A 14,038-nucleotide genomic window follows, 5' to 3' on the forward strand; every position below is an offset into this window, starting at 1 on the left:
TTTAACTATCAGAATGCTTCATTGTTTTAAACAAATGTTAAAATGTGGGAAAGGAAAATATTCTTTGTATTTTAATGTTTTGAGAAAATTTCTTATGAAACACCTTGTGCTATATGTATTACATTTGTTAGAACATTATCGTTGTTGCTTTTCTAAGTAGAGTGCATGTATGTATATACATATATGTGTGTGTGTGTGTGTGTGTGTGTGTTTAGGTTTTTCTCCCCCTACCTTTTGTTAGTCATAGTTTTTCAGTGGTTTCCTAAGGTTACTGTTGTGATTGTTTGATGAGGGTTTTAAAAATCATTATTATAAGCCTCATGGAATGCTATGGATATTAGAGCATTTGTTAATACAATAATGCAACCAAATCACCTTGTGTTACAACTATAGTGCATTGTGTGGCTTACCTAAAATCATAGTGTATCTTGTAAGAAATTGAATACTACTGTCCAACAGACTTGAGTATGGTTGTCCAAGATGAACCACTTCTTTCCCAGTGAGGGATTCTTTTTCCTCTCCCAAGCTACATCAGTGATAAAAAAAAATTTGAGTTGGCCAGGTACGGTGGCTCATGTCTGTAATCCCAGCACTTTAGGGGGTTGAGGCGGGTGGATCACAAGGTCAGGAGATTGAGACCATCCTGGCCAACATGGTGAAACCCTGTCTCTACTGAAAATACAAAAATTAGTCTGGCATGGTGGCACGCGCCTGTAGTCCCAGCTACTCGGGAGGCTGAGGCAGGAGAATTGCTTGAACCCAGGAGGCAGAGGTTGCAGTGAGCTGAGATGATACCACTGCACTCCAGCCTGGTGACAGAGGGAGACTCCGTCTCAAAAAAAAAAAAAAAAATTGTGTTAATGGCTGAGGAAATATTTTCTGCATTTTGGTTCAAAATATTGTTTAGTAGTCTTTTATTTTTTGAATTTCTCATTTAATGATGTTTTACTGTAGGCATTTTTTTCAGATTTGACTAAAGTGTATTAACTGGACAAATTTCAATACTGTATTAAAATTGTATCCGTAAGCCTATTTATAAGTATATATAATTCTGATTATATTATACTGATTTTTTCTTTATTGACATATATTCTAATTTTATTTATAAATAAATTATAGTATTATAACTAAAATTTATATTCATTTATTTGTGGTGAGTTTTGATAAAGAGTTGTCTAGGTTAGCAGAAAAATTATAAACATAAGCATTTTGATTATTTTAGAGGAAATTGCAGATAATGTATTGTTTGGCATCAGATTATCTCTTAACTATTATAACCAAAAGTACAGCCACAACAGTATTTTGATACCTTTCTATTTGTTAAATGTATTCTTCCTCTCTGCCCACATCTCTGTTCTTGTTTCCTCTAAGGGGGAAACATACGTGGAGTTAATTCTAGGTCTCTACATTTCATTGTAAGAGATCACAGTTAACTGTTTTTTTCTGTTGATATAGAAAAAAAAGTTTCTCCTCACCTGGGTGCAGTGGCTCATGCCTATAATCCCATCACTTTGGGAGGCCAAGGCAGGCAGATCACCTGAGATCAGGAGTTCGAGACCAGCCTGGTCAACATGGCGAAACCTCGTCTCTACTAAAAATAGGCATGGTGGTGCACGCCTGTAATCCCAGCTACTTGGAAGGCTGAGGCAAGAGAATCATCTGAACCCAGGAGATGGAGGTTGTAGTGAGCTGAGATAGCACCATTGCACTCCAACCTGGGCAACAAGAGTGAAACTCCATCTCAAAAACAAAAGCAAAAACAAAAAAAGAAAAGAAAAAGTTTCTCCTCTAGTACAGGGATACTCAAATGGTTATATATAGATAATATAAATTTATTTACATTATTTATTTATACTTTTCCTTGTTTTAGAAAAAATTTAAGAGCGCTTACAAAAAATACGTAAAATATATTAGCAAGGTAGAAATTAAAAGTGGAAACTAGACAGTAAAGACAGACAAGGATGGGAACATAAAATGGAAGTAAGAAAATACATGTCTTAACCAACTGTGTGTGTTTGTGTGTATACATATACTTGTCTATAATCAAGATATATGCTTTTTTTTTTTTTTTTTTGAGACGGAGTCTCGCTGTGTGGCCCAGGCTGGAGTGCAGTGGCCTGATCTCGGCTCACTGCAAGCTCCACCTCCCGGGTTCACGCCATTCTCCCGCCTCAGCCTCCGAGTAGCTGGGACTACAGGCGCCCGCCACCACGCCCGGCTAGTTTTTTGCATTTTTAGTAGAGACGGGGTTTCACTGTGTTAGCCAGGATGGTCTCGATCTCCTGACCTCGTGATCCACCCACCTCGGCCTCCCAAAGTGCTGGATTACAGGCTTGAGCCACCGCGCCCAGCCGATATATGCTTTTCAAAAGGGGAAACTTAGTTACTAAATTCTGTGTCTTTCAGATTTAAAAATTATGCTAATTTCCATAAGATAAAAGCAAACCATTAACTATTTTTGGTACTAAGACCAAACAGAAATTTCTCTCAGAGGAGGATCTTCTTTTTTTATTATTTTATTTTATTTTATTTTATTTTATTTTATTTTATTTTATTTGAGACGGAATCTTGCTCTGTTGCCCAGGCTGGAGTGCAGTGGCGCGGACTCCGCTCACTGCAACCTCCACCTCCTGGGTTCAAGCCATTTTCCTACCTCAGCCTCCCGAGTAGCTGGGACTACAGGCGCCCGCCACCACGTCCAGCTAATTTTTTTATTTTTAGTAGAGACGGGGTTTCACCGTGTTAGCCAGGATGGTCTCAATCTCCTGACCTCGTGATCCACCTGCCTCAGCCTCCCAAAGTGTTGGGATTACAGGCGTGAGCCACTGCGCCCGGCCGGATCTTCTTTTTTAAAAAAATAGAGTCTTACTCTATTGCCCAGGCTGGAGTGCAGTGGCACAATCTCAACTCACTGCAACCTCCATCTCCCAGGTTCAAGGGATTCTCATGCCTCAGCCTCCCAGGTAGCTGGAATTACAGGCAAGCGCCACCACGCCCAGCTAATTTTTGTATTTTTCGTACTGATGGGGTTTCACCATATTGGCCAGGATGGTTTCGAACTCTTGACCTCAGGTGATCTGCCCGCCTTCGCCTCCCAAAGTGCTGGGATTACAGGCGTGAGCCACCGTGCCCGGCCTCAGAGAGGGATCTTCATAAAAAGAATGTTGATATAATGAGCAAATTCTTCTACAGCCTTTTATCAATCACTCACAATTTTCATTGGATTTCTAATAGATGCATGGCATCCTATCAAAATTAATCTCAGGCATTCCCGCCTGCCCTCCTTCCCTCTTTCCCTCCTTCCCTCCCTCCCCTTTCCTTTCTCCTCCCCACCCCACTCCACCAAAAAAAATCAGTTTCAGTAAAGGAGGCCCCACAGGGAATGAGTACTTTGTGGCTAGTTTTATGCTGATCTGGATTGATCCAGGATAGAGTTTTAAATATCTGAAAGAATGGATATACATTATATGTTCTTGCAAGTTATCTTTTCTAAATATTCTTTGTCTCAAACAAGACGTTGATAAAGATAGTATGGCAAATGAGTTTGGCATTATATTCCCTAACAAACACCTGCAAAATACCCATTTGATGATTCTGGTTGAACTCAAATCAGACCCACTGTTTGTAATAGACCATTAATCTGAGGGCACAAGTGACATTCTCTTGTGCAAGGCGATGAGTCTTCCATTTTGGACAACCATCTCATTATATTTATTATGCAATGAAGTGTATTTGCTAGTAATTTTGTTTAATTTCTACCACATGCAGAAAATTGGAGATTCATACCGTGGCTACTGTGTAAGTGAGACTGAATTAGAAAGTGTCCTAACATTTCACAAGCAGCAAACACAGAGTGTTTGGGGGACCCGTCAGTCTCCAAGCCCAGCCAAGCCTGCTACACGCTTGATGTGGAAATCCCAGTATGTTCCGTATGATGGAATCCCATTTGTTAATGCAGGTACTTTTTTAAAGACTTATTTTAAAAGGTTCAGCAGCAGCCGTAGTCCATTGTGAAAATGTGATTTTCCTAAGGTGATACAATTTTATTATGGTAGCTGACAATTGAATGCTAATTGAAATGCATATTAAATTGAAAAAACTTATAGTAAATATAATCAATTACCTTATAAGATTGCATTTTAATATATCAGAATGAGTAAGACGTCTTTCATATATTATACTGAAAAATAAAATATCGAAGTTTCAGTTAACCTGTTTAATAAAATATTAAAAGAGCAATTTTACTTTAAATATATACATCAGCTGTGTTTTTTCCCTTCAGATTAAATATTTTAGCCTTCTCTCTTAATTTGTTTTGTGGGGGAAATTTGTGTGTATTTTGTGTAGCTTGTAACTCTGGAGCTACTGTATAGAATTTGTATACAATCTGGAGTTATAGAATTCTGATACTAAAGTTCTCAAGCATTAGGTATGTTATATACAGTATTCTTAGAGACTGGGTTAGTTGTTTACTAAGGGAGTAGTTTCAAGCAAATCTCTTAGACTAGTTAAAGCCCCAAAGAATCTAAAACTAAGCAATTTATTTTAGGACTATGAGGGCAGTAATTTAGCTGAAAGAGTTGCAGTTTCATCCTGGACCTCTGAGGTTAATGAGAAATACTTAAGAGAAGATGAGATAAATGTAACCACTTCTGCCTGAGTTTCATCAGTAGTCTATAAAAGAAATGCAACATTAAAAATAAATGAGCTGGGTTATTTATTTATATATTTATTTATTTATTTATTTTAAATGTGGTGGCTCATGCCTATAGTCCCAGCACTTTGGGAGGCCAAAGCAAGAGGATTGCTTGAGCCCACGAGTTTGAGAGAATCCCTGGGCAAAACAGAGAGACCTCATCTTTACAAAAAAATAATAAATTACCTGGACGTGGTGGCATGGGCCTATAGTCCCAGCTATTTGGGAAGCTGAGGTAGAAGGATCACTTGACCCTTGGAGGTCGAGGCTGCAGTGAACCATGATCATGCCACTGCACTCCAGCCTGTGTGGCAAAGTAAGACCCTGTCTTAAAAAAACAAACAAACAAACAAACAAACAAAAAACTAACAAATAATAAAATGAACTTGAAATCCTGTAGCCTTCCTTTTTCCCATCCTAGATCTAATCTCCTTAACCCTCCATAGGTAACTACTACATGAATTTCATGTGTATCATTCTAGTCTATATTTTTATACTTTACCTTACATATTGTATCTACAATAATATATTTTATTGTTTTGGATTTTTTTAAATGTGTAAATAGTAAAGTATAGATATTGTTTTGCAAATTTTTTCACTCACCCTTTTTTTTTTACATCTATTGGTATTGATATTTATAAATCCTAGTTAATCCAATTTAATCATTGTATAATATTCCAGCATATGACCAAACCAGTAATTTTCTATTGATCATCATTTAGGTTGTTTCCAACTTTTCATTATTACGAAGAATGCTGTAGTGAAACCTCCACACTATATATACTCTAATGAAAAAGCTGTAATTAGTTTTTCTAGAATTACAATTGTGAATTATGGTTGTGAATTATGCCCATTTCATCTTTACAAGATTATCTTAAAATTGCTCTCAAAAGTGATTGTACAGATCCAGAATCCTTTTGAAATTTTTTGGACCACATATATTTCAGAATTCTGAATTTTTTTAATGTAATGTGGTAACATTATGGAATACTCCTAGCAGGTATTCTATAGACCAGCAGTCCCCAATCTTTTTGGCACCAGGGACTGGTTTTGTGGAAGACGGTTTTTCCACGGACCGGGATGGGGGATGGGGGATGGTTTTGAGATGACTCAAGCACATTACATTTATTGTGCACTTTATTTCTGTTACTACATTGTAATATGTAATGAAACAATTACACAACTCACCAGAATGTAGAGTCAGTGGGACCCCTGAGCTTGTCTTCCTGCAACTAGCAGGTCCCAGCTGGAGGTGATGGAAGACAGTGACAGATCATCAGGCATTAGATTCTCATAGGGAGCCTGCAACCTAGATCCCTTGCATGTGCAGTTCCTAACAGGGTTTGTGCTTCTATGAGAATCTAATGCTGCCACTGATCTGACAGGAGGCAGGGCTCAGGAGGTAATGCAATTGATGGGGAGTGGCTGTATATACAGGTGAAGCGTTGCTGGCTTGCCCACTGCTCACCTCCTGCTGTGCGGCCTGGTTCCTAACAGGCTACAGACTGATAGTGGTCCATAGTCTGGAGGTTAGAGACCCCTGCTATAGCCAATATCACATAATCAAACACTAATTCTTTATTAGATAGTCATACCAAGAGAAACAAATAAAGACTATAAATAACCTCACACAGCTCAGGCCTGGTTTTGCAGCCAAGTGAGTCCTGAAAAAACTGTTTTCTGAGCTTTTTGGATTTCAGATTTGTACATAAGGGTTTGACAACTTGTGCCAATTTTCACTCCTGTCAGCAGTTGTGTGAAAATTTCATTTCTCCATATTTACTTCATGACTTAGCTTTGCCAGGTGTTTAAAATCTTTTTTTTTTTTTTTTTTTTTTTTTTTTTTTTTTTTTTTGAGACAGGGTCTCACTCTGTCATCCAGGCTGGAGTACAGTGGTGTGATCTCAGCTCACTGCAATCTCAATCTCCTTGGCTCAAGAGATCCTCCTGCCTCAGCCTCCTGAGTAGCTGGGACTACAGGCATATGCCACTATGCTCAGCTAATTCTTGCATTTTTTTTTGTGGAGATGAGGTTTTGCCATGTTGCCTAGGCTGGTCTCAAACTCCTAAACTCAAGCAATCTGCCCACCTCAGCCTCCCAAAGTGCTGGTATTACAGGCGTGAGCCACTGCCCAGCCTTAAAAAACCTTTAAATTATGGAAATTTTTACATGTGAATCAAAGAGATAATAATATAAGAAACCCCATGACTCCAGGTGTCTGTCTTCCAGCTTCAACGACTGTCAGTTTATGGTCAATCTTGTGTCATACCCCTTACAATTCCTCATTCCCTAGATGGTTTTGTAGCACATTTCAGATATATCATTCCTTCTGTAATTACTAAAGTATATGGTGTATAGTAAAGCATATGACTCTAAAAGATAAGGACTCCTTACATATGTCTATACATATATGTGTGTATATATATACACACACATATATATATATCAATCCCATTATCACACTTAAGAAAATTCATAGTAACTTTTTAATGTTATAAAATGTTCAGTGTTTACATTTTCCCGCTTATCTCACAGGTTTTTTCCCCCCCTTAAAGGTTGTTGAAATTCAAATCCAAACAGCATCTACAGACTGCATTTAGTTAATAAATCTCTTAAACTTCTTTTAATTTGAAGATTTCTCTCCTCTTCTAGGTAGTTTGTTCTGTAATATTTGCCATATTCTGGGTTTTGCTTATTCCATCTGTGTGATGTAGTTTTTGTTCTTTATCTCTTCTGTTTTCTGTAAACAGGTCTAGAGCCTTGATTAAATGCAGATTTGATTTTTGCAAGAATACCTCCTCCTGTGCTGTGTACTTATTGCCATCTGTGTGTGTCTCTGTTTGTGGTGTTCAGATTGATCGGTGGATTCAGTTGTTTTAGAGTATTGTCAAATGTTTTTATTTTTGCCAATCCAAGGAGTATGAGATAGTATTTTACTGTTGTTTTAATTTGCATTTCCCTGTTTACCTGTAAAGTTGAACATCTTTTTCTTTGTTCATTTACTACCTTTTTTTTCTTTCTGACTTGGCTATTCATAGCCTTTGCCCATTTTTCTGAGTGGTTGTTTATTAATTATTTATGATTGTTTGTAGTTTACATAGTAATTCTACATGGAGAATTACTATGTTATATATGTTATAAAATGCTATTTCTCACACTATTACTTTTATATTTACTTATGGTATCTTCTAAACAGAAGTTTTTATATTTTAGTGTCAGTTTTATCAACATTTTTGTTAGTAACTGGTGTTTTTATTTTATATTTTAAAAGTTTGCTGTATCCTACAGTAGTGTAAGATACTCAGCTTAAAATCAAGTTATATAATTTTCACATCTACTTATTTGTATTATCTATTGCTGTGTAACAAATTATACCAAACTTAGTGGCTGAAAACAACAAATGTTAATTATCTCACAGTTTCTGTGAGTCAGGAATCCAAGAGTGACTCAGCAAAGTGGTTCAGCTGCAGTCATCTCATGACTTGACTGAGGGAGCGTCTTCTTTCAGATTCACTCTTGTGGCTGTCAGCAGGCCTTACTCCTTGCCATGTGGGCCTTTCCACAGAGCTCCCTTACCACATGGCAGCTGATTACATCCAGAGAGAGCAATTCAAGCAAGAGTAAGAGAGAGTAGCCAGATGGAAGTTACAGTCTTTTTATAACCTAATATCAAAAATAACTTCCTATCACTTTTGCCATATTTATTAAACATAAGTTAATAAGTCTAGCCCATGTTCAAGGGAAGGGGGTTACTCAAGGGCATGAATACTAGAAGGAATGGATTACTGGGGGCCATCTTAGGGCTGGCTGCTGTATTAACATCCCAAATAAAAATAAGAAAATAATTATAAAAGGAAATAAAAATATAAATACTAATATTTATTAACCAAATGTAACATTTGCTCACTATTTATAAAGTGGTATAAAAGCCATATGTCAGGTGGGGCACAGTGGCTCATGCCTCTAATCGCAGCCCTTTGGGAGGCCAAGGCAGGCGGATCACTTAAGGTTAGGAGTTCAAAGGCAGGTGGATCCCTTGAGGTTAGGGGTTCAAAACCAGCCTGGACAACATGGCAAAACTCTGTCTCTACTAAAAATACAAAAATTAGTCTGGCGTGGTGGCACACACCTATAGTCCCAGCTACTCAGGAGGCTGAGGCAGGAGAATTGCTTGAACCCAGGAGGTGGAGGTTGCAGTGAGCCAAGATCACGCCACTGCACTCCAGCCTGGGTGACAGAGTGAGAGTCCGTCTCAAAAAAAAAAAAAAAAAAATTGTATGCCAGTAGACATTCAGTAAATGTGATATTCACTAATTTTCTTACCATAATTATGGTACCTTTGGTAAATTTTAAAATAAACTTTTAAATTTATATGTTTGTATATCTTAGACTTATTAATGTTTTCTTTCCTTAAAGCTGTATACTTGAAAGATTTTGACATTGCCACCACCAAGTTACTTTTAATCTAGTGTCTAGAATAGATGGACACTTGAATTAATATCAATAGTTGGTTTTGGCCCACAGGGAGTAGAGCTGTGGTAATGGAGTGTCAGTATGGGCCAAGAAGAAAAGGTTTCCAGTTAAAAAAAGTCAGTGAGCAGGAAAGCAGGTCTTGTCAGCTCTACAAAGCCACTTGTCCAGCTCGGTAAGCTTTATTTTCTTTTATTTGTTTTTTATTAAGAACTTATTTTTGAATAGCTAATACACATATTTTATTAGGTTTATACAGTACTGAAAAGTATACAGTGAATTCTAAGTTTTCTCTTACGCACGTTTGTTCTGTCTTTAAAGCAACAACTCTTACTAGTTTTGAGTCATCTTCCAAAGATATTCTGTGTATATGGATGCATATAAAGGCAGAAACAGAGATCTCCTTCTCTACCCCTATAAATGTTGTTGAAAATCTCAGTAAAGCTCACTAATATTTTCTTTCCTTAAACTTAGATAGTAGTGTACCTTTTTTCTTGATATGAATTCACATAGATTTATTCTCAATCTGAATGCCTATTGTGGTTATCTACTGCAGAGATATGCTACATACTAGTGTTAATGTAATGACATAAACTTTCCTTTTTTTCATTCTCAGTGTATCTCAAAGCTGACTCCATATATATGTACTTACATATATATTACATATATGTACATAAAAGTACTATTTTTAATAGCCATTCCATTTATGGATGAATTATTTAATTCATGTAAGCTGTGAAAGGTATTCCTTATTAGTATTATACAAAGCTACAATTATTAACATTGTACATATTTGTGCACTCCTACAAGTGTTTCAGTAGGAAAAATTCCTAGAAATGAAATTGCTAGGGCAAAGGCTGTATCTTTTAAAAATGTTGACAAATATTGCAAAGTTACTTTTTAGAGCGATTTTATCAATTTACCAACGTAGTAAGTTCTAGATAGATTAGGACTACAGAGTAGTCATTGCTCTGGGTAAGAATGAAAAATGTGAACCAATGAAAGATTTCACAATGTCCTTTATGAATGTAAGTTTTTTAGACATTGAAAGTATTTTAAGACTTTTTAAATATATTAAAGGTGTTTTAAACTATTCGGTAAAATAAAAAATTTAAAAGATAATATGTAGTGGTTGGACTTAGTTGATCTTTGAAACGCTTTTAGTATCACATCTCATGTTATTAATACCTCAGCATTCTTGGCCGAGCACAGTGGCTCACACCTGTAATCCGAGCACTTTAGGAGGCCAAGGCGGGTGGATCACGAGGTTAGGAGTTTGAGACAAACCTGGCCAACTGGTGAAACCCCGTCTCTACTAAAAATATAAAAAATTAGGTGGGCCCCTGTAATCCCAGCTACTCGGGAGGCTGAGGCAGGAGAATTGGTTGAATCCAGGAAACGGAGGTTGCTGTGAGCTTGAGACTGTGCCACTGCACTCCAGCCTGGGCAACAGAGCAAGACTCCATCTCAAAAAAAATAAAATAAGATAAAATAAATACCTTAGCATTCTCAAGAAGTTTTTAAAGCCCATTTACAAGGCTTTTCATATTTAATCCTATAATATTAACTTTAGGGAATATTTAAACCTGACTGTGAAACAAACTTTCAGTTGCTTTTTTTTTTTTTCCATTTAGCCTTGACTTGAAACTTTTATCAACTGCTTCTTAAATATAAGCAATATAAAAACTTTAAGTATTACTTGGGGAAAAACCTCTACATGTGAAGAAATAATTTTATTTTCCTTCGTTCTACAAGTACTTTTTGACTATCTACTCTGTGCCCAGAAACTACATTGGTTGCCATGGGAAGGAGGGAAACCAAAAGAGGAATAAAATTTTACTTAATCCCAGGGAATGGATCAGGAAACAAAAACTAGTAGACAACATGGTAGTATAGAATATAGTGTGAAATACATGATTTAACTACCTATTGAGGTATTTAAAGAAGGAATATATCCATACAAATTCATGGCAGGAAAGAAAGTACAATTTAAACTGGATGTTGAGGTTTAAATTGAATTTGGGTGGGTAGAGAGTTAGAGGGGTGATATTGTAAGTTAAGAGAACCATATAACTAAAGCTACAGAGGCCAGGTGCGGTGGCTCATGCCTATAATCCCAGCACTCTGGGAGGCTGAGGCGGGTGGATCACTTGAGGTGAGGAGTTTGTGACCAGCCTGACCAACATGGTGAAACCCTGTCTCTATTAAAAATACAAAAAAAATTAGCCGGGCATGGTGACACATGCCTAGTAATCCCAGCTACTGGGGAGGCTAAGGCAAGAGAATCACCTGTGACATTGAATTATCAAGTGGATTTAAGTAATGAAAGATTGGAGGCACAGGCCTGGAAGGAGGCTATTAAAGTAATCTAGGGCCAGGCATGGCAGCTCACGCCTGTAATCCCAGCACTTCAGGAGGCTGAGGTAGGCGGATCACCTGAGGTCGGGAGGTCAAGACCAGCCTGACCAACATAGAAAAACCCCGTCTCTACTAAAACTACAAAATTAGCCGGCAGTGGTGGCATACGCCTGTAATCCCAGCTACTAGGGAGGCTGAGGCAGGAGAATTGCTTGAATCCAGGAGGCAGAGGTTGCGATGAGCTGAGATCATGCCATTGCACTCCAGCCTGGGCAACAAGAGCAAAACTCCATCTCAAAAATAAATAAATAAATAAATAAATGTAATCCAGGCATGAGATTCTGCCTTCCAGGAGAATGAACAGAAGGCAAATCTAGGGGGAAAAAATGGTAAAGTCTGTAAATACTTAGATATTTTTCCTCAAATCATGTTTACTTTTAATTTGCTAAGTATTAATACAACTGGGAATATGGCATATATTTTATATAAGCCTCTGAATACTTTACAGATAAATAGAATTTTCTCTAAGCTTAAATGCTTAAAGTACACTTCTGGTTGATAAAATAGATTTTCTTGAGATTATAATATAATGAAACAAATTCTTCTTTATCTTGTATCAAGGATTTACATTAAAAAGGTACAGAAGTTTCCTGAATATAGAGTTCCTACAGACCCCAAAATTGACAAGAAAATTATCAGAATGGAGCAGGAGAAAGCTTTTAACATGCTAAAGAAGAACTTGGTAGATGCTGGTGGTGTTCTTAGGTATGACATTTTTATAGTTTTTATTTTATAAATTAATTAGCTCAATTTCCAATAATTATTTTGTAAGGGAAATTATAGTTTTCCAATTATTTCATTAAGTAACAGTTTTACAAGGTAGAGGTATCAATAGTTCCCTAGATATTAAATTGATTTGCCACTGTGTAAGCCATTGAGTTTCTCACCCCCAGTTGTAGATAATTCAGACCAAAGAATTATACCATACCATATAGCATATACTCTGTATACCATATACTATGTAAAAGTTTTTTCTCAGAATGGCAGACATATTTAATATACTTTATTATATATTAGTACTTTGTTTTAGATACTTACTATGAGCAGAAACTGCAGCTGCCTGTCATTTTTTTTAAACTAATCTTTGATTACTTATGGCAGCCAGAAATGAATTCTAAGCCCTAAATAAAATTCCATTTTACACCTTTTATGCTTTAGGTTTTAAATGAGAAATATTAGCATTCTTTTTTACTTTCCTTTATGTGTCAGTCCGGGTGAATAATTTGTTACTGTATAATGGATTTAAGTGTATGGAATATCGTTTTTGTGTGATCTTTAAAAAAACTTTTAGGTATGTGAAAAATAAATTGAGTCAATAATTAGATCCTTCAATGAAAGTCAAAAATATCACTAAAACAATTAGATCCTGCAGTTTGAAGAACATTGCATATAATTTTTAAGTAGGCAGTTATCAGTCATTGTAAGAATTTTATACAGAAATATCAATTAAAGCGGTATCCTACCAGATTAGTTCATTTTCCTACCGTCTTTTTTTTTTTTTTTTTTTCCTGCATGGCTCTCCAAGAGATCTGCATTCACCTTTAGTTAATTCTCTTGCTCACTTGGCCAGCAGGAGCTGGGAGTGCTATAGAGGCAGTATGTTGAGCTCCTGTGAGGGAAGAATCAACCATAAAGTTCAATCTTGACAGGTTCTATCTTTGATTGGAAGGATGGTAGGTGTAACAGAGAAGTGTAATTTCAGGCAAATGTTTGATGAATGGGAAAATACACAGTTCAAAAGATGATGATTTACAATGTCTTCTCTTTATTTTGAGGTAAAATGTACTTAATATGAATTTTCCCATGAACCCAAAATAATACAATTAATATGAAATTTAAAATGCCATTTTCATATATACTTAAAATTCCTCTATCTCCCTCAACTGTAGGACCACAGTGAAAATCTGTAAATATTTACAAATATTTAAATTTAATTGGATATAAAATAGATCTTAGAAGTTAAAGAGATCATTTTAAATTTTATTTGATAGGAAATAACCATATGTAATTTTTTCTTAAAGGATTAATTCTTCTCTTTATGAGTATTAACCTAAGTAATTATGATTCCTACTTTGGTCTAATAATATTAAATAATTTCAATGTTTAAATTTTAGTAATTTTAAATACTTTCTCTTACCAGGTGGTATGTACAGTTACCTACACAGCAAGCTCATCAGTATCATGAATTAGAGACTCCCTGCCTCACTTTGTCACCTTCTCCATTTCCTGTGTCTTCTGTTGAAGAAGAGGAAACTGCAGTTAGAGATGAGAATTGTGCATTACCCTCACGTTTACATCCTCAAGTAGCCCATAAGATTCAAGAATTAGTATCACAGGGAATAGAACAAGTGTATGCAGTAAGGAAGCAGCTAAGGTACAATAGAAGAGCATTGTTCTTTTACATTTTTCAGTTTTGTTTGTTGCTTTAAATAATACAGTGAACACTGGAGATA

At 36.3% G+C, this 14,038-nt stretch overlaps 1 protein-coding gene across 11 annotated transcripts in view; it reads left to right on the plus strand.

Moving 5' to 3' along the window:
- Window positions 1–14,038, plus strand: part of CARF (calcium responsive transcription factor) — an 87,250-nt gene that overhangs the window by 57,782 nt on the left and 15,430 nt on the right. For 9 of the 11 annotated variants that reach the window (XR_013402120.1, XR_013402119.1, XR_013402121.1 and 6 more), the window contains 4 exons: window positions 3,769–3,958; window positions 9,222–9,342; window positions 12,147–12,290; window positions 13,726–13,959. Coding sequence is in view for 7 of the 11 variants with exons in the window: in XM_015110690.3 (XP_014966176.1) it covers window positions 3,769–3,958; window positions 9,222–9,342; window positions 12,147–12,290; window positions 13,726–13,959 (689 nt within the window). In the remaining 4 variants the exon portion in view is untranslated. The remainder of the gene's footprint in view (window positions 1–3,768; window positions 3,959–9,221; window positions 9,343–12,146; window positions 12,291–13,725; window positions 13,960–14,038) is intronic. The other 2 variants (XR_013402122.1, XM_077957385.1) reach the window with 1 other exon arrangement.

Source organism: Macaca mulatta, chromosome 12, assembly GCF_049350105.2.
Source record: "Macaca mulatta isolate MMU2019108-1 chromosome 12, T2T-MMU8v2.0, whole genome shotgun sequence".
Classification (NCBI taxonomy): domain Eukaryota; kingdom Metazoa; phylum Chordata; class Mammalia; order Primates; family Cercopithecidae; genus Macaca; species Macaca mulatta.